The sequence below is a fragment of the Pristiophorus japonicus genome, unplaced genomic scaffold, assembly GCF_044704955.1.
Source record: "Pristiophorus japonicus isolate sPriJap1 unplaced genomic scaffold, sPriJap1.hap1 HAP1_SCAFFOLD_283, whole genome shotgun sequence".
Classification (NCBI taxonomy): Eukaryota; Metazoa; Chordata; class Chondrichthyes; family Pristiophoridae; genus Pristiophorus; species Pristiophorus japonicus.
In genome coordinates this window covers 704729-730685 of record NW_027252593.1, presented here as the reverse complement: position 1 = coordinate 730685, position 25957 = coordinate 704729, and the positions used below count along the sequence as shown (strand labels likewise).

General features: G+C 45.5%; 1 protein-coding gene across 1 annotated transcript in view; it reads left to right on the top strand.

The window, feature by feature from the left end:
* LOC139247829 (trimeric intracellular cation channel type A-like) overlaps positions 1-17567 on the top strand; it is a 31766-nt gene extending 14199 nt beyond the window's left edge. Inside the window, exons 2-6 of the mRNA XM_070871794.1 lie at positions 646-799; positions 7905-8089; positions 8438-8525; positions 9047-9164; positions 17102-17567. Coding sequence (XP_070727895.1) covers positions 646-799; positions 7905-8089; positions 8438-8525; positions 9047-9164; positions 17102-17329 — 773 coding nt within the window. The 3' untranslated portion in view covers positions 17330-17567. The remainder of the gene's footprint in view (positions 1-645; positions 800-7904; positions 8090-8437; positions 8526-9046; positions 9165-17101) is intronic.
* The last annotated feature ends 8390 nt before the right edge of the window (positions 17568-25957 follow it).

Genomic DNA, 25957 nt, shown 5'->3' with positions numbered 1-25957 from the left:
GAATGGGGACAGTCATACCTAGCCATTAGCAATGGATCATCGGGTAGCACTCTTGCCTCTGAGTCATACGGTTGGTGGTTCAAGTCCCACTCCAGAGACTTGAGCACAAACTCCAGGAGTACTGCACTGTCAGAGATGCCGTGTTTCGGTTGAGATGTTAAACCAAGGCCCCATCTGCCCTCTCAGGTGGACGTAAAAGATCCCATGTCACTACTTTGAAGAAGTGCAGGGGCGTTCTCCCCAATGTCCCAGCCAATAGTTATCCCTCAACCAACATCACGAATAAAAGATGATCCCATTGCTGTTTCTGGCAGCTTGCTGTGTGCAAATTGGCTACTGCGTTTCTAAAATTACAACAGTGACTATGCTTCAAACTGACTTAATTGGCTGTAAAGTGCTCTGGAATGTCCTAAGGTCATGAAAGACACTATATAAATGCAAGTCTTTCTTTCTTAACTCTCGCACGAGCAATTTCAGGATGGCATTGGAAGAAGCAGGGAACAGATTGCTTGTCCTTTCGGCTGCAAATGGTGTGTGGTGTGATGGAGACCCAGGCAGAAGAAGAAAAAGGGATCTCACCTTTGACAACAAATGTAAAAGGATAAATGGCAAGTACAAATGGCTGATTGGTATGTTTTTTTCCAGGATCAGTGGATGTGTCCTGCCGTAATCCAATTGCTTCATGGTTGTGTGCAATGCTTTACTGCTTTGCCAGTTATATAATGGCTGATGTACTGCTTGGAGAATCGCCCCTCCGTTATTTTAACACTTCTCATATTTTGCTGGCAACGGCTGTTTGGTGAGTGGACATAGATTTTATTATTCAGAGAAATCACTTTGTTTAAATATCATATATTATTATTGCTGTGGCTGTGATAAACTCCTAGTTGGTGGTCAGATGAGTCCTAGTAAGGGTGCTAGGGTATATTTACAGGACAATTCACTACAAAACAAATCATACCTTTTTATTCTTATACAAGACTGTGGTTAGCCCCCATTTAGAATACTGTGTCCTGGTAGGTGATATTGAGGAAAGGCTACAGACGAGGGTCCCAAGATTAATTCCCTATCTAAAGCATCTTAAGCATCCAGATAGGCTTAAAGGGATGGGTGTCTATACTTTAGAAAAGCATAGATTGAGGGATAATTTGATTGAGGTTTATAAAATTATGACGGGACTAGAATATATTTGTGTGGACTAATTATTTCAACTGAATAGGTTAGGGAGGACCCTGGGTCACTCTTATAAGTTATGGAAGGGCTGAAGTAGGTTAGATGTCAGGAGGTTCTTCTTTTCCCAGAAAATAGTGGACCTGTAGAACAGGTTGCCGGCTCATGTGGTGAACGTGGATTAATTGAATTTCTTCAAGTGAGAGCTGGACCCGTTTCTAGTTTCTGGAGATCACCTGGTACAAGAGGTAGGTACCTTGTAACATTGATCAGGGCCAGGGTAGTCTCCTGGACTAGTTTTGATCACCTGAGGGAATGGAGAACAATTTTCCAAATACTTACGCCCCCTAATTATCTATTTGGTTAGAGTTAAGAAACAATAGAGGTGCCATTATACTACTAGGTGTACTCTATAGGCCACCTACTAGTGGGAAAGATATAGAGGACCAAATTTGCAGGGAAATTACAGAGAGGTGCAAGAATTATAGAGTAGTGATAATGGGGGACATCAATTATCCTAATATAGACTGGGATAGTAATAGTGTAAAGGGCAGAGGGGGGGGAAGAATTTCTGAAATGTGTTCAGGAGAACTTCCTTGATCAGTACGTTTCTGGCCCAACGAGGAAGGAGGCATTGCTGAAGAATGAGGTGGATCAAGTGGAGCAAGTGTCAGAAGGAGAACATTTAGGGAACAGTGATCATAAAGGAAGCAGTTGAGATATTGAATAGGATCAAAATTGATAAAGAGGAGGTACTCGAAAGGCTGGCTGTACTTAAAGTAGATAAGTTACCAGGACTAGATGGGATGCATCCAAGCTTGCTGAGGGAAATACAGGTGGAAATTGTGGAGTACTGGACATAATGTTCCAATCCTCCTTGGATATGGGGTGGTGACAAAGGACTGGAAAATTGCAAATGTTTCATACACCCTTGTTCAAAAAAGGGTGTAAGGATAAATGCAGCTACTATAGGCCAGTCAGTTTAACTTCGGTAGCAGGGAAGCTTTTAGAAACGATAATCCGGGACAAGTGCAGATTAAATAAGGGAAGTCAGCATGGATTTGTTAAAGGCAAATTGTGTTTAACTAACTTGATTTAATTTTTTGATGAGGTAACAGAGAGGGTTGATGAGGGCAATATGGTGATGTGGTGTACATGGACTTTCAAAAGGCATTTGATAAAGTGCCACATAATAGGCTTTGCCAGCAAATTTGAAGCCCATGGAATAAAAGAGACAGTGGCAGCATATAAACGAAATTGGCTAAGTGACAGGAAACACTGTAGTGGTGAATGGTTGTTTTTCGGACTGGAGGAACATATACAGTGGTGTTTCCCAGGGGGTGGTCGGTACTAGGACCACTGCTTTTCTTGTTATATATTAATGATTTGGACTTAGGTGTACAGGGCACTATTTCAAAATTTGCAGATGACACAAAATTTGGAAGTATAGTCAACAGTGAGGAGGATAGAGATAGACTTCAAGAGGACATAGACAGGCTGGTGCAATGGGCGGACACATGGCAGATGAAGTTTAACGCAGAAAAGTGTGAAGTGATACATTTTGGTAGGAAGAATGAGGAGAGGTAATATAATAAACTAAAGGGTACAATTATAAAAGGGTTGCAGGAACAGAGAGACCTGGGGGTATATGTGCACAAATTGTTGAAGGTGGTAGGGCAGGTTGAGAAAGCTGTTAAAAAAGCCTACGGGATCCTGGGCTTTATAAATAGAGGTATAGAGTAAAAAAGCAAGGAAGTTATGATGAACTTTTATAAAATACCGGTTCGGCCACAACTGGAGTATTGTGTCCAATTCTGGGCACTGCACCTCAGGAAGGATGTGAAGGCTTTAGAGAGGGTACAGAAAAGATTTACAAGAATGGTTCCAGGGATGAAGGACTTCAGTTATGTGGATAACTGGAGAGGCTGGGGTTGTTCTTCTTAAAGCAGAGACGATTGAGAGGAGATTTGATAGAGGTGTTCAAAATTATGAGGAGTCTAGACAGAGTAGATAGAGAGAAATTGTTCCCATTTGCAGAAGGGTCGAGAACCAGCATAGACAGATTTAAGGTGATTGGCAGAAGATCCAAAGGCGACATGAAGAAAAACTTTTTTATACAGTGAGTGGTTATGATTTGAAATGCACTGCCTGACAGGATGGTGGAGGTAGATTCAATCATGACTTTCAAAAGGGAATTAGATAAGTACCTGAAGGAAAAAATTAGCAGGGCTACGGAGAATGTGCAGGAGATTGGGACTAGCTGAAGTGCTTTTGCAGAGAGCCGGTTCGGGGTCGACGGGCTGAATAGCCTCCCACTGTGCTGTAACGATTCTAGATTCTATAATTGGCCTGGGTTTTTATCTGTTTTTTCATATCTCCCAGGAGATTATATGATTCAGGATGGTGTATGTATGTATTGTGATGAATAAGGCATCACAACTGTATGGGACAGGCTGTATGGATAAGTAGGTCCTGTCCTATCCGTCATTTTTCATATGTTCAGATGAATTCCAATCACTTTTTGGGATCTTTTGACCATTTTTCCACAGAAAGGATTTGAAAAAGATTGTTGTGTTTTAAAGCATAATATATTCAAATAAGTTATTTTCATAAAGGGCTCTGTGATAATAGGTAATTAAGATGCCAACGAGCTGTAAATTCCTGGATTCTTTTACCTCCGTTCAGATATCCACAGAGCTAGCAATTTGTTAGCTTGTCTTGGTAAATGATAAACAACTCACACCCATTGTATTGGAGAGTTGCTAATCTCGGGGGCACGGCAAGAGATAATACACAGAGACAAACAGAGGCAGAAGGAGGATTTTGAAACGGGATATTGCTCTAATGGTCAGGTTTTTAATGATATAGCTGTGAAGCAGTGAGACCCAACAAAAGGTTGAAAAAAGGATGCAATGCTGGGTAGTTAGAAATGAATTTGTTTAAGTCAAGCAAAATAAGCCACTGATATGGCGGATATAAGGGGAAGCTGGATAAATACAAGGGAGAAAGGAATATGTTGATAGAGTGAGATGAAGTGGGGTGGGAGAAGGCGCGTGTGGAGCATAAACACCGGCATAGATCTGTTGGACTGAATGGCCTGTTTCTGTGCTGCAAAATTCTATGCAATTCTATATAATATGGGAAAGCATAGCGTATTCATAATTTTTCGATTACAATGTTTCGATAAACATGCATAATTACAAGTTATACCAATGGAATTAAAAGAATCTGATCACAACGGTTACCCTGTATGTTCACTCACTGTCAAATAATGCAGCTTAACAATTTATCAAGCCTTAATTTACCAAGTGTTTCTTCGGTCCACTTTCAGAGAGATTGAAGAAGTGCATGTACAAAAGGCACAGATATGTGTTTAGGTCACAAGGGGGTACTATTGTTACACCCCCTCCCCTGGTTACACTATTGTGCAAGTAAATATTGGGCAGTGTGAGTCAATTCCTGTAAAAGTAAGATGTTCAGACCACTCATGGTGTGGCTGATTTCCCCTTCCTAACTCAAGATTCTGTGGCTAATGGTTCTGTTGTCAATGCTACTAAAACTAGGGATTGGAATCTTACTTTCCTGATTTGTATTGCTCATTGACACACCACACCACATAGTACTGAGCCGTTGCTACAGAACCAGTGGGAACCTGTTCAACCTTTGCCGTCTCCAGGCCAGGTCTAAAATCACTCCAACCTTTGTCGTCGAGCTACAGTATGCAGATGACGCCTGCGTCTGCGCACATAAAGAGGCTGAACTCCAGGACATAGTCGACGTATTTACTGAGGCGTACGAAAGCATGGGCCTTATGCTAAACATCCGTAAGGCAAAGGTCCTCCATCAGCCTGTCCTCGCCGCACAGCACTGCCCCCCAGTCATCAAGATCCACAGCGCAGCCCTGACAATTTTCCATACCTCAGGAGCCTCTTATCAACAAGAGCAGACATTGACGACAAGATTCAACACCGCCTCCAGTGCACCAGTGCAGCCTTTGGCTGCCTGAGGAAAAGAGTGTTCAAAGACCAGGCCCTCAAATCTGTCACCAAGCTCATGGTCTACAGGGCTGTAGTAATACCCGCCCTCCTGTATGTACAGTATACACCTCAAGTCGCTGGAAAAATACCACCAACGATGCCTCTGCAAGATCCTACAAATCCCCTGGGAGGACAGACGTATCAACATTAGCGTCCTCGACCAGGCCAACATCCCCAGCATTGAAGCACTGACCACACTTGATCAGCTCCGCTGGGCAGGCCACATTGTCCGCATGCCAGACACGAGAATCCCAAAGCAAGCGCTCTACTCGGAACTCTTTCACGGCAAATGAGCCAAAGGTGGGCCAAAGGTTAAAAGGACAACTCTCAAAGCCTCCCTGATAAAGTGCAACATCCCCACTGACACCTGGGAGTCCCTGGCCAAAGACTGTCCTAAGTAGAGGAAGTGCTTCCGGGAGGGCGCTGAGCACCTCGAGTCTCATCACCAAGCGCATGCAGAAATCAAGCGCAGGCAGCAGAAAGAGCGTGCGGCAAACCAATCCCACCCTCCTTGACCCTCAACGACTATCTGTCCCACCTGTGACAGGGACTGTGGTTCTCGTATTGGACTGTTCAGCCACCTGAGAACTCATTTTAAAGAGTGGAAGCAAGTCTTCCTCGATTCCGAGGGACTGCCTATGATGGATAGAGTACTGAGTCATTAAAGGAAATGGATCATAAGCATAACTGTTTACACATACAGTTAGACTAATATACAAATTAAGATCTGTTACATGTTCGCTAAGGATGACCAAGCTGCTGAGTAATTTGGGGACACAATTTAAAGCCTGTAATGGAGTCTATTGTATGTGGAGAGATCGTATCCTTTATCTAAACTAAAATGCTAATACATGCAGGGAAGGACTCACCAACACTAGACTGCCTCTCACTCCAATTATTGTACTTCAGACCCATTTGTTTATAGAATCTGACAACACAGGAGACCATTCAGCCCATCATGCCTGTGCCAGCTCTCTGAGCTAGCCAATTAATCCCACACTTCTGCTCTTTCCTCATAGTCCTGCAATTTTTTCCTTTTCAAGTATTTGTCCAATTCCTTTTCAAAAGTTACTATTGAATCTGTTTCCAATGCCCTTTCAGGCAGTGCATTCCAGATCATCATAACTCGCTGGGGAAAAACATTCTCCATATGACTCCCTTGGTTTTTATGCCAATTATCTTAAATCTGTGTCCTCTGGTTACTGACCCTTCTGCCAGTGGAAACAGTTTCTCTCTATCTACTCTATCAAAACCTTTCATAATTTTGAACATCTCTATTAAATCATCCCTTAACCTTCTCTGCTCTCAGAACTGTACAGTATTGTGAGTGATGGATCTTATAGTTCACCCAAAGGGATTTTCAGTTGCATCAATTGTATCCCACACTTGGTTTCATTTCCAATTGATACAGGTTTGGAAACGCAATAGATTTGTGCTAATGACTGTCACATGACAGTCACATCTTACCAAGATCTGGGAACAATGTTTTTGAGAAGAACAAAAATGGATTGCAAAACAGTTGAAATTCTTAGTGATGGCGATTTTTACTAACGGTAATTCACTTTATTTCATAGACAAATAGTGGCCGTTACTGGAAAGAAGTGGAACTTTACAGGGCAGCAGTGATCATAGAAAGGAGAACATGGTTCCCTCTAGGTTGCTTCATACCAGTTTCAAAAGTGAAAGGGCCGAGTTCCAGCGTATTGTGCCCATATGTCTCCCCTTTTTTTGAAAAAGAAAGAACTTGTGTTTACATAGCGCCTTTTACGACTTCAGGACGTCCCAAAGCGTTTTACAACTATTGAAGTCATTTTGCGGTGTCGTCACTATTGTAATGCAGAGAAACACGGCAGCCAGTTTGCACACAGCAAGATTTCACAAACAGCAATGAGATAATCAGATAATCTGCTTTTTAGTGATGTTAGTTGAGGGATAAATATTGGCCAGGACATTGGAGAGAATACTCCTGCTCTTCAAAGATAGATCCATGAGATCTTTTAAATGTTCCTGGGAGGGCAGACAGGGCTTTAATTTTCTGTCATATGCGAAAGATGATACCTCCAACAATGCAGCACTCCTTCAGTATAGCATCATAGCAACATAGAAACATAGAAAATAGGTGCAGGAGTAGGCCATTCGGCCAGTCGAGCCTTCAAGCAGGAGTGTCAGCCTGGATTTTATGCTCAAGTCTCCAAAGTGAGACTTGACCCCACAACCTTATGACTCAGAGGTGAGAACCTTATGACTGAGCCACAGCTGACACATTTTGGGAACACCTTTTTAGATTCCTCCTTCCCCGCACATCCTCCTGGACCAACAGGAGATAAGTGGTGGACCTCCATTGAGACTCCTACCAATGCTGCTTTGTAATCAGGCGATAAGAGCGGTCTGACTGTTCTCTAAGTTCCCTTACCCTTTTAATTTTTTTCCTCCAACTAAAGATTCCTCTATTTACAATCTCTTCATTTGCTCGTTGAGTTTCAGAGCCCAGCAGAGGCATGAGCTTGAACCTGTGTCCTACTGCTCCAGGGTGCTGTGGGGGAAAAATATCATCAAAGTAAATCATATTAAAAACATACATTTGGTGAGATTAATGTTGGTTTTACACTGCACCTAATCAATAGATTTTAGCAGTTAATATTGAAAGTCCGTGAACATTCATTACCAACACAAACTGAACCCATGCTTTCAACTTAGGTACCTCATCTTTTACTGTCCATTGAACCTTTTCTACAAATGTGTGGCCTTCATGCCTGTGAAGTTGGTCCTCACTGCTATGAAAGAGGTGGTGCGGGTCCACAAAATTAGTGTGGGTGTTGACCATGCTCACCATGCCTATCACCATGGATGGATCATCATGGTTTTGGTTGGATGGGCCAAAGGTAAGTAGCCTTTTATCTCTTTATTTTTTGAGATGTTAAACTAGGCGTATCAGTGCTAAATATTCATTTTGTGTATATAACTCCTTCCTGCATCTGAGCAATTGGGCATCTCATTAGAGGCACGGCTGCCTTCCCCTCCAGAAAAATGTATTTGCTTGTGATGGAGCCTGAAATGGGATTGGTGTTGGCACTGGGGCTGGTGTTGGTTTGAAAAAAATGTACCATTTTTTGGCCTGGAAATCGATGTCTGTAAAGAGAGAAAAACCAAGTTGTACAGTCAACTCAAAAAAACACAGAGCCACCTGGAATATTAACTAGTGGTGCTCATTATTGTTTTGTTCCCTACAGGTGCTGGAATTGCATTGATCTCCAACTTTGAGCAGCTAATTCGTAGAGTCTGGAAGCCAGAATCAAATGAGTTTCTCAACATGTCCTTGTAAGTGAAAATGGCAGCACAATGGGGGTAAATATGTGTTGGGCGGTAGCACAAATGGGCGAGAGCGAATCGGCAGCATGCTTTTGACTCTGCACAATTTTGTCACTCAAGACTAATTTAACCTCCGCCCCCAGTATTTCTGGAGTGGGGGATTTAGTGATTAAATCTTTGACTACTGTGATACATGCAAGTTCAGTCCTGTTCTCCCAGCCTCGGCTATACTGCTGCGTGAGTGGAGTAGGGGGGATCGGGTGTGGGGTGGGTTGGTGGCAGAGGCCAGATGCCTCTCCACAGGGGAATGGAAGAGTTGTGAAGAACATCATTGATGAGCTGGTGTCATAAACCTCCTGGATGTACCTGAAAGCAAGCAACCTATTCTGTCCTTTTCAGCCATAAGAGTGGCTTGGGCCCAGGAGACCGAGGCCACATAAAAACCTCACCAAAAAAATTACTACTAAAAAATTGGGAATATTGCACAGACGGTGAAGCTAACTGTGCAATTTTATTATGTCCTCTCACAGCCCGACAAAAGCCAGTCTGGTTGGAGCAGTTATCTTCACCTTACAGCAGACCCACTGGCTGTCCATTTCCAAACACAACATCGTCTTCCTGTTCACCATTTTCATGGTTGTTACGAAGGTAAATAAATCTTTTCAATTCGTAGAAATAAAGGTACGTTTTATGAGTGCGACACGCCAGGCATTGCCTTGAAACACTTTTTGCTAATCATTGAGATGTATTGGTAAGTAGATGCCTGGTGGCACTTGCAACCTAAAGGATCAGGAGGGGCTGAAATGTTGAAACTCAACCTTGATTGTTACTCAAAGCTTCTTGTCTTTGTTTTGGTGTTCTTTAAGTGTTGTGTATCAAGACATGAGGCTGAAACAATATGTAAAAACAGAGACCTCCATTTCTAGGATGCAGAAAAAGGAGGGCAAGGCGATTAGTCCAACCTTGGAGGAGTGAAACCTCCCTTGCAATTGTGTAAACTTTGGGCTGATTAATTTATTGCATTCTTCCAACTGATGGAGGAAATATTAAATAACTATTGCTCAACCATTGGTGGCTGTGCCTTCAGTTACCTGGGCCCCAAGCTCTGAAACTCCCTCCCTAAATCTATCCGCCTCTCTAGCTCTCTTCCTCCTTTAAGACACTCCTTAAAACCTACCCGTTTGACCAAGCTTTTGGTCATCTGCCATAATTTCTTTTGTGGCTCGGTGTCAAATTTATTTGTTTTGTCTTATAACACACCTATGAAGCGCCTTGGGTCGTTTTACTACATTAAAGGTGCTATATAAATACAAGTTGTTGTTGTTGATGAAATATGACCGTGATATGTGACGCATGAAAGGGAAAAGACTGAGAATATGTCAATTTCTTTAAATGCTGATGAGCTTTGCCGAATGTCCAAGGACAATGCGAGATTCACACGGCACTTTTCACATATAACAGTATCACGAACGGTATAAATTATATTGTTACTTATATTTCACAAAGCATTTTGGTGAAACACAGAATAGTTTTGCACTGGTGAAAAATATATTACCGTACATTGGATTTGGAGGGGAGGACGCCCAAAATTGTTATTCATTAGTAACGTTACTGTTTTTATACATTGTCTGGAAATGTTCATGATTATATTCTGAGCATAGCAACAACTGCGAGGCCCATCATCATCATAGGCAGTCCCTCGGAAATGAGGAAGACTTGCTTCCACTCTTAGAATGGGTCCTTAGGTGGCTGAACAGTCTAATACGAGAGCCACAGTCCCTGTCACAGGTGAGACAGATAGCCGTTGAGGGTAAGGAAGAGTGGGACAGATTTGCCGCTCGTTCCTTCCGTTGCCTACGCTTGTTTTCTGCATGCACTCAGTGATGAGATGTTGGGATCGAGGCACAAGGCCACATGGTACAGGAATTACATTTAAGGTGAGAAGAAAATAAGTCGGTAAAGCACAAGTTAGTGTTCAAAAGAATATTTTCCTGTTATTTGTTGTGTGCTTGAGATTTTATGCACTCGAATAAGTACACGGTGATAAAACATTCCCAGTAAGCAAAGAAAAAAGTCTTACAGCCAACAAAATACTTTTGAAGTGTAGTCACTGTTGTAATGTGGAACACGCAGCAGCCAATTGCACACAGCAAGCTCCCACAAACAGCAATGTGTTGATGAACAGATAATCTTTTTTTAGTGACTTTTGTTGAGGGATAAATATTGGTCAAGACACCAAGAAGAACTGCTCTTCTTCAAATAGTGCCATGTGATCTTTTATGTCCACCTGAGAGAGCAGATGGGGCCTTGGTTTAACGTCTCATCCAAAAGATGGAATTTCTGATAGTGCAGCGTTCCTTCAGTACTTCATTGGGAGTGTCAGCCTAGATTTTAGGCTCAAGACTCTGGAGTGGGACTTGAACCCATGACCTTTTGACTCAGAGGAGTGAGTACTACCCACTGAGCCACAACTGACACAAACAGAGAGACATGTTAACCCTTTCACTGTGGTCTGCCCTTCCCCCTGGGGTTTCTACCTACTGTCAGTTGTAAGCCGCACTTGTCCAGCAGAGGTAAGTGGGGAGGTGAGTGAGTCCTTTACAAAATTCTCAATTTTTTTGATTGATTGATCTTTAAAATAAGCAAACATGTTGGCACCAAGAGTGGGCATCAGGCACAATAAGATTTATTGTCCTGCTGCGAGTATAAAGTGGACTTTTTCACTTTACTATTAGTGGATGCATTCCCACCAATAATATGGAGCAACGGTTTACAAGGGGATGTCCCAGTCCATGCTGCATGAATTGGATGAATACAGGGCCTGGCCATACTTAATGATATCCTTTAGAGTGAGCAATTATTGAGGCTTTGGACAGCACAAAATTCAGTCCGAAAGCAAAGCCAAAGACACTAATGGAACATATCACCTGGAATGCCAAGGCCATAAGACTGTCGGTGATACCAACCCACACTATCACTGACTGCCAGAAATACCAAACAAAGAAAGACTTGCATTTATATTCCCAAAGAGCTTTACAACCAATAAAGTACTTTTTGAACTGTAGTTACTGTTGTAGTGTAGGAAACATGGGAGCCAATGGGCGCACAACAAGGTCCCACAAACAGCAATGTGATAATGACCAGATAATTTGTGCACATCACCACTGCACTACAGACATGCCAATTCCCATAACATTACCACTGCCAGACATACTAATCCATGCCAACACTGATATGTCAGAGATACTAATACAGATCATCACTAGGCTGCCAGATATACTGACACATACCACTGCTGGACTGATTTATTTAATAATCTATAATGCTACCGTAGTACCAGACATATCAATCTATACTACTACTGCTGTGCCAGAGAGGTGATCGCATTGAAACATACAACATTCTTACAGGGCTTGACAGGGTAGATGCAGGGAGGATGTTTCCTCTGTCTGAAGAGTCTAGAACCAGGGGTCACAGTCTCAGAATAAAGGGTCGGCCATTTAGGACTGAGATGAAGAGCTTCTCAGATGAAGAACTTCTTCACTCAGAGGGTGGTGAATCTCTGGAATTCTCTACCCCAGAAGGCTGTGGAAGCTCAGTCTTTGAGTACATTCAAGACAGATATCGATAGATTTTTTTAGATAATAAGGGAATTAAGGGATATGGGGATAGTACAGGAAAGTGGAGTTGAGGTAGAAGATCAGCCATGATCTCAATGGCGGATCAGGCTCGTGGGGCTGAATGGCCTACTCCTGCTCCTAATTCTTATGTTATGATACTAATTTGGCGTTATAACCCACAGTCTGGCGTGGTGGTAGTTTGAGGGATGACAAGTTTTGAAATATAATTTGGATAAGAGGCGGTTTTTACATAAGTTTTGGATGGTCGACAAAAGGGGAGCATTCTCATTCAGTGCAGTTCTTCAGGTTCCTTATGCCTCCTATGGAGCAGCAGCTGACTCTTCACTTTAAAAACTGAGAGAACTCTTAAACACTTTATAAACCAATATTAGTGATATTATATAACCAAGTAACATCTCCCACTAGCTTGCTATCCTGTGAATGAAGTGCCTCAACTCCACTTTCCTGTAGCACCAGATAAAACAGGTTCAATTAAATTTCGACAAAAGAATTTAAAAAATCGCAGGGTCAGCTAAAAGTTACAAAACATCCAGAGACAACGTACTAGTTTTACACCATGAACCCGACTTTTGTCACTGTCCCCCCGCAGCCGCCAAGGTTCCGCCGGAAATGGAATTGCCCATCTGCCGTCGAGGTTCCGCCCAGTTCCGCCCACATCACAGTGTCCCGCTCGCCCCTGACGGATATCTGTAAACGTCCATTTTGGTTATTTTTCCTGGCCTCCTGTCGACCTGCCGCCCACCAGAAGGCCCGCTCTGGAAAAGCAGGTCTGGGCGGCAGTCGGCCAGCACTTGCAGATCGGGTGGGAGGGAGGGAGATAGGCAGCGGTGGAGTGCAATGGGGGGCAATTCTGGCACATCGGCTGGGTGGGAGTGCTGGTGGCCATCACATCACGGATGCCAGTTGGATTCTGCACCATATCAGTGGGACTGCTGGAAAGAAGTTAGGTCAATGTTGCATTACTTTCTTGCTGATGATGATGTTTAAATTGGATGTCATAAAACCGACTGAAGTGTGACTAAGCTAATGGAGGCTTTTTTTATTGCACCTTGCTGAAAGTCCTTCATTGGGAAGGCCAATGGCGAAGGGAAAATTATTATGAGTGAGTGAATCTCACATCTCACATTTTGTACATCCAAGCTGATTCATTAATTGTCTCGCACAATGTACTGCAATGTAACTGATGACCATGTCATCTCAGGGGTGGCACTCCTCCATGTTTGGCCTGAAGGTCTGCCCTGTAACTTGGTAAACTAGAGTAATTGAGTAGCAGCCTTCCTGCATTCATTGTCGTCTTGTCTGATGACAGGACCCATTATCATCATCATCATCATCATCATAGTCAGTCCCTCGGAATTGAGGAAGACTTGCTTCCACTCTTAGGTGACTGAACAGTCCAATACGAGAATTACAGTCTCTGTCACAGATGGGACAGGCAGTCGTTGAGGGAAAGGGTGGGTGGGACTGGTTTGCCGCATGCTCTTTCCACTGCCTGCGCTTGCTTTCTGCATGCTCTCGGCGATGAGACTCGAGGTGCTCAGCGCCCTCCCGGATGCACCTCCTCCACTTAGGGCGGTCTTTGGCCAGGGACACCCAGGTGTCGGTGGGGATGTTGCACTTTATCAAGGAGGTATTGAGGGTGTCCTTTAAACGTTTCCTCTGCCCACCTTTGGCTCGTTTGCCGTGAAGGAGTTCAGAGTAGAGCGCTTGCTTTGGGAGTCTCGTGTCAGGCATGCGAACAATGTGGCCTGCCCAGCGGAGCTGATCGAATGTGGTCAGTGCTTCAATGTTGGGGATGTTGGCCCGGTCGAGGACGCTAACGTTGGTCCATATGTCCTCCCAGTGGATTTTCAGGATCTTGCGGAGACATCGTTGGTGAAATTTCTCCAGCGACTTGAGGTGTCTATTGTATGTGATCCCTGTCTCTGAGCCATACAGGAGGGCGGTTATTACTACAGCCCTGTACCCCCATTATACACTGCAGTCAGATGTGGATGGGAAGATATTCCTGATGAAGCAGATGACCTGAGGGACAGATGTGTGTTTAGCGCAACGCATCACACATGATATTAAAATGACACACGCACAAACAGAGGGTGAACAATGTGAGTGTATTTACAAGTGCACAATGACAAATGTTACATAATATTATGACATATACATACATTTACACGAGGAAGCAACACCCACCCCTCCACTCGGCATCACCACCTCTCTCCCCCGCCCCCACCCCCCCCGCCGCTCTTGCAGCTATGCCCGATTTCCTCTTCCTCCCCATGCCTACACGACGAATTGGCCCTTCCTTGCCCCTCACTGCCTCTGGTTGAGGAGGTTGTGTAGGAGGGCACCGGGATGTGTGCAGACGTGTGTTTATCAGTGAGAACATAGGGCGCGGGACCGAAGGTGCCGGGATGTCCTGCTCCTCCGCATCCGTCTGCTTTGAGGGTGTGGGGTCAGGAGCTTGCAGCACGCGTGCAGAAGCCATCTCCTGCCTTATGGCCTCAACGCTTTCTGTTGTGCGCTCCAACACTGTGAGAAGGCGCTCCCTCCTTTGATCCTGCTTGGTGAATGTAGCGATGCTGCCAACTATTCCAGCCATGATCTGCAGCAGCTCGCGACCTACCTTCACGCACCGGTGGTTGATAGCTGCACCATCTGGTTCATTAGAGCAAGCCGTGCTGCATCCGCAGGTGGTTGCTCGCTGCTGCTTGGTGGTGGGGCCTTGCTTCCCTTTGAGCCACGGCCTCTGCGCTTGCTTGAGCTTTCTTGAGTTGAGTCTGTTGGAAACCTCAGGAAATCTGAGCCCGATCCGAGGTTCTGGGGACACTTGGCTGACTTGGTAGGAAGCTGATGCCAGCCACTTCTGGCTTCTCCAGGTGAAGGGGCTCTTCTTCCTGGCCCTGGGTGGCAGAGGTGGGAGCGGTGGACATGGGTGATATGGGCTGGGGGTGCAGGAAGGATCCGGTATCCTCGGGTGTGGAGCCCCCTCTGGTCGCACTCAGGCTTGCTTGTTTAGCTGCTTGTTTTCTCTACACAAACAAACGTTGCAGCCTTTACCCCCTTTGCTCATGCCCCCCACACACACTCCCACACACACAGACACATCGCACGCACAACCTTTTTGGGCTTGGACAGGAGGGACGAATAAATTTGTGCTCACTTTAGCTGTCACCACCAAATCATTCCACTGTTTGCGGCATTGGTCCCCATCTCGTTCCATGTTGCCCATTGCACTGACCATCTGACCTATGTACATCCAAAGATGACGGTATTGGGCTGGTGGAGGCTTGCCACGACCATCCCGGGTGAGTTCGCTGTACCTGCGCTCCACCTCTGTCACTAGCTCCTCCAACTTCTGCTTATTGAACCACGGAGCTCTGGGCCTGGTTTTGCCAATCTTCATTGACGATTTCTGCCCAATCTTCTCTATGATGAGAGGAATGGCTGCTCAAGAGTCTGGGTATAAATTTGTCACACTGCCCCCTCTGCAACTTGGACTGGCCCCTCTCCAATGCCACCTCTGCTCTCTACCTCCAACTCTCTCCTCTCTCTCTCCCTCTCCTGTCTCCTCTCTCTCAGTCTCCTCTTTCTCCTCTCTGTCTTCTCTCTCCTCTCTTCTCTGTCTCCTCTCTCCTCGAAGATGCAATTGAGTGCTCTCCTTTTATGGCCATGTGCACTTCCTTAGCGTGCAAGGGCCACAAAAGGACTACAGGTCCCTTGGGGCTATAGAGCTGGAGCGCCGGGCCCTGGAACATCGTGGGCGGAGGTGCGGCGAATGAATGTACGGGGCCCAGAAGAGACGAGGGCCCAGGGGCAGCACGGGCCAGCCCACATTGCGATATGTGTGTGCACTAGGTTCGTGTAGCAGAGCAGGTCTCCAGCCGTCCTGGTTCAACCCTTGCCACTGGATAAAGGCCGAGCTCTGTCAAGCCCATGTGGTGATTGATGTGCAACGGTCACCACACGTTAAAAAAATCCATGCACAGGCATCTTCCATCCCCTCAATTGGAGTTCAGGACTGGAACATCGGGTCCTTCATTGAAATATCTGTGAACTCATGTGGAAGCAAGTCATCCTCGTTCGAGGGACCGCCTATGATGATGACAGGTCCCTTCACCAAAACTACAAAAAAAAAGGCCAAAATTCCGTGCATGCGCAGTGGAGGCCTTCCGAAAATACCCGAGTGGAGACGCCTCCACCTGACGCACCCGAATGACATTTGTCTCCGAGTCCCGCCGACTGACGCCAACTGCCACTCCCGCTGCCACCCACACAGCGGCTCCTGACGGGCCCCAGCGGCAGTGGGCGCCAAAATCGGACCTCCCGCCTGGTGGCCACTGATAAATGGGTGGCCACCAAAGTCGGCCCCCGTATATATTAATGACTTGGATGAAAAAATATAAAGTTGTATATCCAAGTTTGCAGATGAAACTAAGATAAAAGGGCACGGTAAGGTGTGTGGATGGGAGCAGCAAGTTAGAAATGGACATAGATAGACTGAGTGAATGGGCAAAACTATAGCAGATGGAGTTCAATGGAGAGAAGTGTGAGGTCATCCACTTCAAATACAAGAACAACAAATCTGGTGTGGGAATCCAAGATAAGGGGACAAATCTTAAAATTAGAGCTAAGTCATTTACGAGTGAAATCAAGAGCACTTTTTTACACAAAGGACTGTGGCTATCTGGATTCTCCACAAAAGACTGTGGATGCTGGGTCAATCGATAGATTCTTCTTAGCTACGGAATATGGATCAAAGGCAGGTAAATGGACCAACCATGATCTAATTGAATGGTGAAACATACTTGAGGGGCTAAATGGTCTATTTCTTTTCCTACCTTATGTATAATTACAAGTGATTGGAAAATAAGGTCAACAAAATAAGCAATGCGAAAAGTAAATGGATTTCACTAGCTGTTGATATTTTGCATTCTGCCATTGTAGGTGTTCATGACAGCAACACACTCCCAAGGGTCACCTTTCGCTCCAATTGAAGCCTTCATTTGCCCCATTGTCTTTGGGACCGCCTGGGGTACATACGATGATCATGATCGTGTCTGCTCTCGTGACAATATGCAGAGCTCCCCCCCTTGCAATCAGTCTCCGTACACAGCCAAGACAAAGGAAGATCTTAATGAAGGGACAAGGAAGAAGTGCAAAAAGACTGAATAAGTGAAGACAGTTATCAAAGTGTGCTGAAAGTGCAATTACTGGGACTTAATGTGATCTGGAAACTTTTACTATGAGGAAAATCAACATAATTGTACTCATACAGTCTACTAGGGTTTGCATTTGAGCTTGTCTGTCTCATTAAATGGAAAGAAAAATGTGAACAAATGGTAGTTAGCCTGTCCTTCTCAGGAATGTGTTTCCCTGTCTCAAGTCCCATCTAGAAAAGGCAGACAGCATTAATACTGGTAATGATTTATCAGTGTTTCTGAGAGGCCATGTGGGTATAGAATGTGAAGTAAATGGAAATATTCATCCCGGATATTCTTCTAAAATTGCTGGGATGTACTGTTGGAACTACATAAGAGAAAACACCTTACTTAATGTAACCAATACTGTACTAGATCAGAGAGAGCTTCATTTTGTCACTGTTTGCAAAAGTGAAAATAAATTCTATTTTCCAGCGTTGTTACCTCATGGCTTTTGGACTGAACAGACAAAACCAAAATGGAGGTGTTATAAATACCAGCTAGTGGTGACATGGAATGGCCTCTACTGATAATTACAGCGCCTGTTCTCAGTCTGGTCTAACAGTGGGAAATGCAGACACTGAAATTGACTCTGGTATGGACAGTGAAGCTGTAACAAGCAACTGGAAGTAAATGGGTCAAACTCTCCATTATCATAGCAGACAGAGAAATGCCATACGCATGCATTAAGCATTAGTTCACTAATATCTAGGGTATAATGTGCAATAGCTGTATTTGTGCCACTGATACTTACTAGAAATACCACGTCAGGAAAATTCAGGCCAAAAGTAGATCAATGTGCCTTTTCTCCCTCTATGATAGAATCTTCTCATATTTTACACGCGCACTCCCATCTTTTTCAGGTGAATGTAGAAAGTATTCTGTTGTTGCCAAAAAATACAATGTAAGGAACTGTGTTATACTTGTGGTCTACCAAATGAAAATGATGTAATATAATAAAGATTAAGTATAAAACACCGTTTATTAAAATATATTGTGTGCCCTCCATCTGCTATGTTTTCCACAACAGCAATAATCACTGGTTATTAAACAATTTTGAGTTAATAACGTTTTTTTTTAAATTCTTGGAATGTGGAATAAATACTATTGAGCCAGTATTCATTGCCCATCCATAGGTACTCTGAGGGCATTTAGAATCAACTGTGTGGTGTGGGATTGGAGTGACATGTAGCCCAGAACACGCTCCTTCCCCGAAGGGAACTGAACCAGTTGGGTTTTCACAACAATGCGGCAGCTTTCATGGTCATTTTTCATATGTCAGCCCACAAATTATCACATGCATTGAATTCAAAATGTACAACTTGCCATGGTGGGACATGAACTCACAATATCTGAGTTTCTAGTCTAGTATCATAACTACTAAACTAGCATAACCTGTAAACAAACAAAGTTACGAAGTATGACTCTAAGAAAGCATGAAACCAGGAAAGGGCATCCAACTCATGAAGCAAGCCTGTTTATTTAATGCACCATTTGCTTCGGTATGCATGCTACCCTACCTAATCTGCTAAAGGAAGTGCTGCTGTGTTTCTTCTCCCCCATCCCACACAGGAAATCCAGTAAAACTCCAGAACATTTGTCTAATCTTACACTTCCTCTTGACACATTCTTCGACTTTGGTACTTTACCACTTAGTATATTTTTCCCCACTTCAATTATTTTTTTAACTGCTCCCCTCCTCTGCACCATTTTCTGACAGAGAAGGTGAGTAAATGCAGCTCGTGGACCTCTGCTTAAAAAGTAAAAAGACTTGCATTTATATCGCGCCTTTCACAACCTCAGGCCATCCCAACGCACTGCAAACAATTACAACCGTTACAAGCATTGAAGTACTTTTGAAGTGCAGTCATTGTTCCCTCCATCATAAGGTCAGAAGTGGGGATGTTCGCTGATGATTCCACAGTGTTCAGTTCCATTCGCAACTCCTCAGATAATGAAGCAGTCCATGCCCGCATGCAGCAAGACCTGGTCAACATTCAGGCTGGGCTGATAAGTGGCAAGTAATATTCGTGCACACTAGTGCCAGGCAATGACTATCTCCAACAAGAAAGTCTAACCAGCGCTCCTTCACATTCAATGCCACCGCCGAATCCCCAACCATCAACATCCTGGGGGTCACCAGAAACTTAACTGGACAAGCCACATAAATACTGTGGCTACAAGAGCAGGTCAGAGGCTGGGTATTCTGCGGCATTTGTCTCATCAACTGACTCCTGAAGTCGTTTCACCATCTACAAAGCACAAGCCAGGAGTGTGATGGAATACTTTCCACTTGCTTGGATGAGTGTAGCTCCAACAACACTTAAGAAGCTCGACAGCATCCAGGACAAAGCGGCCCGCTTGATTGACACACCACCCACCACCTTAAACATTCACTCCCTCCACCACCGGCGCACCATGGCTTCAGTGTGTACCATCTACAAGATGCACTGCAGCAACTCATCAAGGCTTCTTCGACAGCACCTCCCAAACCCACGACCTATACCAACTAGAAGGACAAGGGAATAAGGCACATGGGAACACCCGTCGCTGAGTCAAAATCCTGGAACTCACTCCCGAACAACACTTTTGGAGTAACTTCATCACACGGACTGCAGCAGTTCAAGAAGGCGGCTCACCATCACCTTCTCAAGGGCAATTAGGGATGGGCAATAAATGCTGGCCTTACCAGCAACACCCATATTCCAGGAATGAGTAAAAAAAAAATGTAGAAAACTTAGCAGCCAAATGGCATACAGCAGGATCTCACAAACAGCAATGTGATAATGACAAGATAATCTGTTTTAGTGATGTTGGTTGAGGGATAAATATTGGCCAGGACACCGGGGTGCAGTGAGAAAAATTCACCAGAACCCCCCCTATGTTTGGGCTCATTCGAAAGGAAATTTAATTTGGGACTATCTACTGAAAAGTTTGGAACTCTAAAGTGCTTAGGGAGGACACTACGAACTTTAATAGAGTTATGAACTTTTACAAGACAAATTCAAGCCTGTGGGCGGACCGAGGGAACAACTTGATTATTGGAACTGTCTGGGTGTGAAGACTGAGGTAACCTGTCTGGAAGAATGAGTATTTGGACATCTTCCTCCACAAGCAACATTACCATCACAGTATCACCCAGAGATAGCTCCCCATCAACATGGGTCTGGACAAACCATTTTCAGCATATACATCACAAAGAGGCCCAATCCAGCCTCTATGCGAAAGACGAAGCACAAAAGGACATTGCAATTACCAAACTAATTTTTCCATCAGGAAACAGTTTTTCGAAGATCAACCCACCAAGACATATCAACTTTAACGAGCCCGACAAAATATTACGAAGAACCATGCCCGCCAAAATTATACAATGGATTGTGAACAGATTGGGTGGCAAGATTAGAACACTGAAATCGTATAACTGCCCCTGTTTTTCAACAGAGGTTAGTGTGGGGGAGAGAGGTGGTCGCTAGTATCTCATCAAGACAAGGAGAGAAACCAACATGACAGTTGTAAAACTAACTTCTCCAGCCTCGAAGTCTTGAAGTCCTGAAGGAAGGAAGAACATCACCATCTACCATTAACTATCAAAAGGATTGGTAAGCATAAGTCCCTGCCCTGGAGTCTAACCTGGCTAGAATTAGGTATTGGGAGGTGGCAGGTATAATTTTACTGCAACCCCCTTTGAATGTGTAGTGTATTGTACTTTATTAGAGTGATTATAAGTTTGACCTTGTACCTTTCCTTGTCTTGTTATTTGTTAGAGTGATTGTAAGTTTGGCCGTGTATTTTCTTACTAGAGTAAATAAGCCTGTATTACCTTGACTTTAATAAAACCGAAGTTCTTTGCATCAAACCAGTGTCCTCTGCACTTTTGTCACACCTCCCAAATAAATCCAGAGTACAGAACCCAAGGGAGGGGGAGCGATTCGAAACCGCTCAAGTTGGTCAGAAGCGAACCTGACCCCCTCATAGAGACCACAACAAATACCCCCCCCCCGCCCCTTACAAAATGGCGACCGTGGTATGACTCTGGTACACGGGCTGTGATGTAGAGAGTGCTGGTTTGGGGCAAAGAACCAAAATGGAAGAGAGCATTTCCTCCAATGTATATAAGAAGATCAGTGTAACTAAAGAATGGGTGCTTAGTCTATTGCGCTGACGCTGCAGCCCAGTGGACAGCAAGTAAAGATCACAAAGAAGCAATAGAGAAAGCAATTTGGTTGGTCTGTCTACAGCGACAGGTCCAACTGCTAGACAGAATGAATGAAACATTGCAGGCAGAGTTATGGGAATGTGCAGAGAGCTACCAGAAAAGGGTTATGTCAGAAGAAAGATTATCAGGAGAACTCCATAAGCTAAAACAGGAAAGGACCCAACTAATGGAAAGGTTTAAAAACAGTCAGCACTATTTTCAATGTCAGGTTACTGAGGCCAAAAGTAATGAAAAGTCACTGAGGGAAGAAAGCACTCGCCTCACCCGACAAGTAAAAGAGCTCCATGAAAGATTCAAAGATGTGCAAGCAGCATATAAAGTAGCTAGCACTAATGGGTTTGAATCGGGAGTCCCTACGAGCAACAAATTAAAAGTTTAAACCTTGCTCTGTCCGAGGCAAAAGGCATGGTATGCCTAATAAGCCCGGGTACACCCCAGGAAAACCTGGAAGAGAAGGAAGAAACTACCTGGCCACTACCTGTGGCACCGGTGACTACACCGGTTCAGCAGCAGGAGGGGTAAATCAGTTGCGGGGCGGACAGAGATAGTGAACCACCACCACCTGTGGCACCGAGTTTCAGTTTGGCTTGGCCGCAGGGAGGAGAGGGAGGCGAGCCAGAACAGGGAGAGCCAGAACCAGGGCCAATGTGCCCGGTCCGGCAACAGAAGTTTGGCCCGCCCACCCTTAACGGGGGTCCATGGCCCCTGGAAAGTCAGTTTGTGGTCCCTCACACTCCCCATCAGCTTAGGGCTATGATAAGCCACCTGGGAAAGCTAACTCCAAAGGGAGGCCCTTCGGATCACTTTATGGAAGTGGAACAGGCAGGGGATATTAATGAGTGCGACGATGCCGAAATGGCAAAGGTGCTTCTCCTATTTCTAGACAGCAAACTGTACCAGTCCCTCTCTACTGAGAGCAAAAGAGGACAGAAAACACTTGCTGCCGTCCAAAAGGACATTTTAGAAGCTGTGGGCTGCAATGACGGAAGTCCCTTCTCTAGAGTAGAGAAAACGGTGCAGCTCACAGGAAAAACCCCACAGACTTTCGCAGACCGACTGTGGCCGATGTACAAAAGCGCCTGTAGTGGGGACATTGTCATGTTTGTAACCTTCACATAACTGTAACCTTTATATAACAACACTGTACACTGTATACACCTGAGTAATGCACACCTTGACCACAGGGGATGAACTTGTGGGAGACGCTCCTCACCTGGTCATCCAGGTATATAAAGGGAGGTCCTACGCAGGATCAGCACTGCTTGGTCCTGGGAATAAAGGTTCAGGTCACATAGTGACCTTGTCTGCAATACATGCCTCGTGTGATTCTATAGTAAGGTGTAAGGACACTACATTTGGCGATGAGAAACGGGAATCAACGACCCACGAGGATGGCCATCGGTAGCACAGAGGAACGGTACAGTGTTGGTGAGGACTGGGACGATTTTGTTGAGAGGCTCCAGCAGAGCTTTGTCACGAAGGACTGGCTGGGAGAGGAAGCGGCTGACAAATGGAGAGCGCATCTACTGACCAGCTGTGGATCCAAGACGAACGCGCTGATGAAAGACCTGCTCACACCTGAGAAGCCGACGGACAAGTCCTTTGAAGAGCTCAGCACTTTGATCGGTGAGCACCTCAAACCGGCGAGCAGTATACACATGGCCCGGCACCGGTTCTGTACACACCGGCGTCGGGAGGGACAAAGCATATCGGACTTTGTTGCGGAATTTCGGCGTTTGGCCAGCCTCTGTAAGTTCACAGACACCTGCAGGGGGGAGATGTTAAGGGATTTCTTCATTGGTCATGCCAGGATTTCCAGGAAGCTTATTGAGACCAAGGACTTGACTTTGGAAAGGGCAACGCTGATAGCTCAGACCTTCATGGCAGGGGAAGAGGAGACTAAGATAATTTACGCGCACAGCCCTGGTTCCAATGTGGACCAGAGAGTTAACATTGTAAACGAGACACAGAACCCCGCAGACAGGCAAGAGCAATTCGACACCGCCCAGGCAGCAACAGGCTCTAGGATGGGCCAGCAACAGAGACAATGGCAGGGGGATTGGCAATTCATACCATCACAAGGGACAATGCGTCCCGGGATGGGACCATTGACACTCAGCAACAGAGTGCTCAGGAATAATCAAAGAGACAATCAGAGAGGAAAGCCTGTTAACAGTTCCTTTGTTCACAACAATCTCAGCTCATGCTGTGGCAGACATGCTGCGAAAACCTGTAGGTTTAAAAAATGTAGTGTCCTTACACCTTACTATAGAATCACATGAGGCATGTATTGCAGACAAGATCACTACGTGACCTGAACCTTTATTCCCAGGACCAAGCAGTGCTGACCCTGCGTGGGACCTCCCTTTACATACCTGGATGACCAGGTGAGGAGTGTCTCCCACAAGTTCACCCCCTGTGGTCAAGGTATACATTACTCAGGTGTATACAGTGTACAGTGTTGTTACATAAAGGTTACAGTTATGTGAAGGTTACAAACATGACATCACCTCCCCCCAACGTCTTTGGGTCAAAGATTGAGTCTTTCAGGCGGTCGATGCTCTCTTGTGGAGCGCCGCAATTGGGGCTCTGGTGATTGGGCCTTTGCATGCGTCTCTGTCGCCTGAGGTGATTCCGGCCTGTCCGGGCTGGCCGCAGGGACTGTGCATGCTGGTGAATGTCCTTGTTGCTCGTTCACTGGCAGTGATATGGGTGACAACTCATGATCTTCCTCAGGTTCCTCAGTGTCCATGCTGAACCTTTTCTTTACAATCTGTAGAAACTGTAACTTCAGTGGACATCTGGCTAGAATGTGCAGAAAGCCCGTAGCGAGGCTAGTTTACGAGGCAGAGGAACCAGACGAGGGGTCGGCAAGGCAAGGTGGTGCTTGGGGCAAAGCCATGGACGCTGAAGTCCAGCGGGTTCATGTGGCAGATGTCCACAGCTCGTACACCAAAACGCCACCTATGATGATGAAAGTTCTACTAAATGGCATCCCGGTACGCATGGAGCTGGACACAGGAGCCAGCCAGTCACTTATGAGTGCCCAACAATTTGAAAAACTATGGCCACTCAAAGCTAACAGGCCCAAACTGGAATGCATTGACACGCAGCTACAGACGTACACCGGAGAGATCATCCCAGTACTAGGCAGTGCAAACTTGGTGGTCACACACAATGGATCAGAGAACCGGCTGCCAGATTGTCCCGGGGAATGGCCCCGCGCTCTTGGGGAGGAGCTGGCTAGCCGAGATGAACTGGAAATGGGGGGATGTGCACGCCATTTCATCTGTGGAGCGAAGTTCATGCTCACAGGTCCTACAGAAATTCGAGACACTTTTTCAACCAGGTGTCGGGACCTTTAAGGGCACCAAAGTAGTGATACTCATCACCCCGGACGCCAGACCAGTGCACCACAAAGCCAGAGCCGTGCCGTATGTGATGCTTGAGAGAATTAAGAGTGAGTTGGACAGGCTGCTAAGAGAGGGCATAACTGCGCCTGTTGAATTCAGTGCCTGGGCAAGTCCCATTGTTCCTGTCCTTAAAGCTGATGGCTTGGTCAGGATTTGTGGCGACTACAAGGCCACCATCAACCGAGTGTCACTACAGGACCAATACCCGAGAGCGGAGGATCTTTTTTCCACGCTGGCAGATGGCAAGCTGTTCACCAAGTTGGACCTCACTTCAGCCTACATGACTCAGGAACTGGCTGAAGAATCCAAGCTTCTGACCACCATCACTACGCACAAGGGGCTGTTTGTTTACAACAGGTGTCCGTTTGGCATCCGGTCAGTGGCCGCTATCTTCCAGAGGAACATGGAAAGCTTGCTTAAATCCATCCCTGGAACAATCGTATTCCAAGATGACATCCTTATCAAGGGTCGAGAAACCGAGGAACACCTCCACGCCGACTGGACCGGGTAGGCTTGCGACTAAAGAAATCCAAGTGCGTGTTTTTGGCTCCAGAGGTCGAGTTTTTGGGCAGGAGGGTTGCCGCAGAAGGGATCCGGCCTACCGAATCCAAAACGGTGGTGATCCGTCGTGCGCCCAGACCCGGCAACACATCGGAGCTGTGGTCGTTTCTGGGACTATTGAACTACTTGGGGAACTTTCTGCCGAACTTAAGCACATTGTTGGAGCCACCGCACGTGCTCCTGCGTAAGGGTTGTGAATGGCTTTGGGGGGACTGTCAAGAACGGGCTTTCAATCGGGCGCGGAATCTGCTTTGCTCTAACAAGCCGTTGACTTTGTACAACCCCTGTAAGAAACTGGTTTTAACGTGTAATGCATCATCCTGTGGGGTTGGGTGCGTATTGCAGCAGAGTAATGATGAGGGCCAACTCCAACCTGTGGCTTATGCCTCCAGGTCGCTCTCCCAGGCAGAAC